Raw genomic sequence first — 3374 nt, forward strand, 5'->3', positions numbered from 1 at the left:
AAGAAGATAGAAAATAAAAGAGAAATTAAAGAAACAAAAAAAATTATTTGAATAAAAAAATATAAGACAATAATAAATTAATTCTTAAAAAATTTAAAATTTAAATTTAATTATTAAATATATAAAAATTTAATAAATTAATCTCATATATTATTTAATTAATTTCTAAATTTTATAATTTATTATTAAATTAATCTCTGAACACGAAGGATTTAAAGATGAAATGATATCACAGATTAAATGACACACGAACACAATCACAGCCTCTTCCACTGATCCACCTTTTTCCTCGACGCGCAGAATATCTTTTTTTTTTTTCTCTCTCTCTCTCTCTCTCTCTCTCGTATATGTAAAGACAAAACCAAAACCGTGGATGTGTCTCTACAACCCACCATTTCAATCTCTTCCCTCTCTCTCTCTCTCTCCCTCCCTGTCTTTCTCTCCTTTTCCGTGTTTATGCTTCACCCTTTCATAGATCTGCCTGAAAAAAACCCCTCAATTCCAAACCCTTGCGATCCGATCCAGGTCAATTAATTTTTCTCTCTCTCTCTCTCTAGAATGTCTTCCCAGCGCGCAGATCTAGCGTGCCGGATCTTCCCGGAGCCCGATGCCTCCGAAATCGACCACTTCGACCGGTTACCGGACTCGCTCCTCCTTTTGGTTTTCAACAAGATCGGCGACGTCAAAGCCCTAGGCCGCTGCTGCGTCGTCTCGCGCCGCTTCCACTCCCTCGTCCCGCAGGTCGAAAACGTCGTCGTCCGCGTCGACTGCGTCATATCCGACGACGACTCCTCTTCCTCCGCCGCCGCCTCCGACAAGTCCCGCGGCCCCTTCTGGAACCTCCTCCGCCTCGTCTTCGGCGGAATCGTGAAACCCATCCAAACCCTCGGTCAGTTCCTCGGCCCCAAACGCCCCTCCTCCTCCTCCGTCACGTCCCCTTCCTCCACCACCTCCTCCTCCCCCCTCGCCGTCGGCACCGACGACGACTCCGACGCCGGCGTCACCCACCACTCCCCGACGCAAGTCCTCAAAAACTTCAACGAGATTCGCCTCCTCCGGATCGAGCTCCCCAGCGGCGAGCTAGGCATCGAAGACGGCGTGCTCCTCAAATGGCGCGCCGATTTCGGATCAACTCTCGACAATTGCGTCATCCTCGGCGCCTCCTCCGTCTTCCACCCCAAAGACAACCTAACCGACCCCATCCCCACCACCAATTGCAACGCAAACGACGACAACGGAAGCATCCCTGATTCCTTCTACACCAACGGCGGCCTCAAACTGCGCGTTGTGTGGACCATCAGTTCCCTCATCGCTGCCTCCGCCAGGCATTACTTGCTCCAACCCATTATCTCCGAGCACGCCACCCTCGACAACTTGGTGCTCACCGACGCCGATGGCCAGGGGGTACTTTACATGAACAGGGAGCAACTCGAGGAGCTGAGGGTGAAGCCGCTCTCGGCCTCGTCGGCGTCGAAGAGGACTCTCGTTCCGGCGCTTAACATGAGGCTGTGGTACGCGCCGCACTTGGAATTACCAACTGGGGTTGTGTTGAAGGGTGCCACTCTTGTTGCTATTAGGCCCAGCGAGCTATCCCCCAATACTGCGAAGAAGGAGGCGTCGGATTTGTCGTGGGTTTCGACGGCGTTTGAGGAGCCGTATAGGACGGCTGCTACAATGCTTGTCAAGAGGAGGACTTATTGCCTTGAGATGAACTCATTCTGATGCGTTTGTGAGGTATATACAAATTGAACCCTCATTGTTTGAATGTATGCCATTTTGTAAAATTTGCTTGGTTTTAGGATCTATGGCTTCTGTTTGATTGCTGTTTTCTTTTAAAAAAAAAAATGTCCATTTGAAAGTATTTTTTTTTCCCGAGGATGTTGCTGTTTTCTAAAAGCTTGTCTCCTGAATTACTTGAACAGAGCAATTGAAGAAAACCGGAGAAAAGGATCTTAATTTTTTGGTTGGATGAAACTTAGCATGATTGGAAACTTGTTGATAAGGAATTACATTTGAGATGTGGAAGCTATAGCAAAATACACTATTTAGATGCATTTCCTTATGTGCATTTTGTGTTATTTTCTTATCAGAATTGCAGCCTCATGTCGGTAATCCAAGTTAATATTTAATGTAAATCTTTATTATGCAGATTGCCGAGGTAAAACTCATCCAAATCAGAGAATAACACCAAAAACACTTACAAAACAGCATCTGGCTTTTTTTTATAAGCAATTTGCAAAACTTATTTTGGATGGGAAAGGAATCAAACTAGTCCTAATTTTGTTTTGGTCTTTTATGCAAGTTTTTAATTCAAAGGCTTTTCATTGTTCCACTTGAGTTTCATGTTGATTGTTTTTGTAGTCACTGTCTGATTCTCTGTCTATGATATATCTGTCTTGCTTTGGATCATTGGAATGAAGGATATATAGAATGCCTTTTTGCCATGTGCTTCTTCCCAGTTAGCTTACCCTGGTTAACCCTTGACTGGACAATATTTCACTAGATCACTAATTTAGTTCTAATGTTCTGATTTTTTTTTTTGTTTATGTAATAAGATTCTTTTAATTTAGTGTTATATTATTGTTTACTTTTTGAAAGTTTAGAACTCTTACATATTTGTTTGAAATGGAAACTCAGGGAATGCAGAATCATTTGAAAAGGGAGAAAATGTTAAGTTCTTCATAGAAGGGAATCACAAAACTCAAATTTTCTTGGGCGGACATGAAGTGGAAGCAGCTTGGTCGCTGGAATCTTGCTCTTTCCAGCTTCTGAAACTATGGCCCACATTTGAGTAGTTACTAAAGGAGCTGCAAATCATTCACCAATCATGCTTGAACTGAGAACTGAATGCATCTGCTGGTTTTTTTAATTTGAGGCAATGCTTGTAAGAGTGCACCCCTGCAACTAGGAATGATCATGTAAGAGCTTTAAGTTTGTAGTCATCTGTCCCTATCAGATCTCTCTGTGAATATTCTAGGTATCAGTTTGGTTTGCCTTTATGATATATTTTTCTCAAGTTAAATGAGCAATGTACTTTGCTTCTGTAATTTTAAATAACTTCTGGATGAGTCAATCATGCCAAATGCAATACTTGTTCCTGCACTTACTTTTTGTCGTTTGAAGGTTTTGGTTGGGCTGAAGTGAGTCAAATTGGTTTGCAAGTTACTTGTCGGTGAACTTGTAAACTGTTCAATAAACTAGACTCAAAGCTAAGGAATTAAGGTGGAGCCGAAAATCTTGGCTTGTCTATTAAATGAAACAGGACTTGAACTTTTCAAATATTCGGCTCATGCCCTGATTTAGGGCTGAAGTGAGCCAAATTAATTGAATCTGTTAACAATTCAAGACTTCAGATGACTATTGCATCCCACTAA

The 3374-nt window shown here is 42.5% G+C and overlaps 1 protein-coding gene across 2 annotated transcripts; it reads left to right on the plus strand.

Moving 5' to 3' along the window:
* Positions 1–254: 254 nt before the first annotated feature.
* Positions 255–3104, plus strand: LOC114375958 (F-box protein At5g46170-like). 2 transcript variants are annotated; one of them, XM_028333834.1, is made up of 2 exons: positions 255–1734; positions 1923–2620. In XM_028333834.1, the coding sequence occupies exon 1, from the start codon at positions 559–561 to the stop codon at positions 1720–1722; it is 1164 nt and encodes a 387-aa protein (XP_028189635.1). In that variant the 5' UTR covers positions 255–558; the 3' UTR covers positions 1723–1734; positions 1923–2620. The 2 variants fall into 2 exon arrangements, with proteins under 2 accessions (XP_028189635.1, XP_028189634.1); XM_028333833.1 differs by lacking the exon at positions 1923–2620 and adding an exon at positions 2638–3104 and having other exon boundaries at positions 257–1734.
* The last annotated feature ends 270 nt before the right edge of the window (positions 3105–3374 follow it).

The sequence above is a fragment of the Glycine soja genome, chromosome 11, assembly GCF_004193775.1.
Source record: "Glycine soja cultivar W05 chromosome 11, ASM419377v2, whole genome shotgun sequence".
Taxonomy (NCBI): domain Eukaryota; kingdom Viridiplantae; phylum Streptophyta; class Magnoliopsida; order Fabales; family Fabaceae; genus Glycine; species Glycine soja.

Coding starts and splice junctions, on each gene's coding strand:
- LOC114375958 (XM_028333834.1), top strand. CDS start 559: ATGTCTTCCCAGCGCGCAGATCTAGCGTGCCGGATCTTCCCGGAGCCC.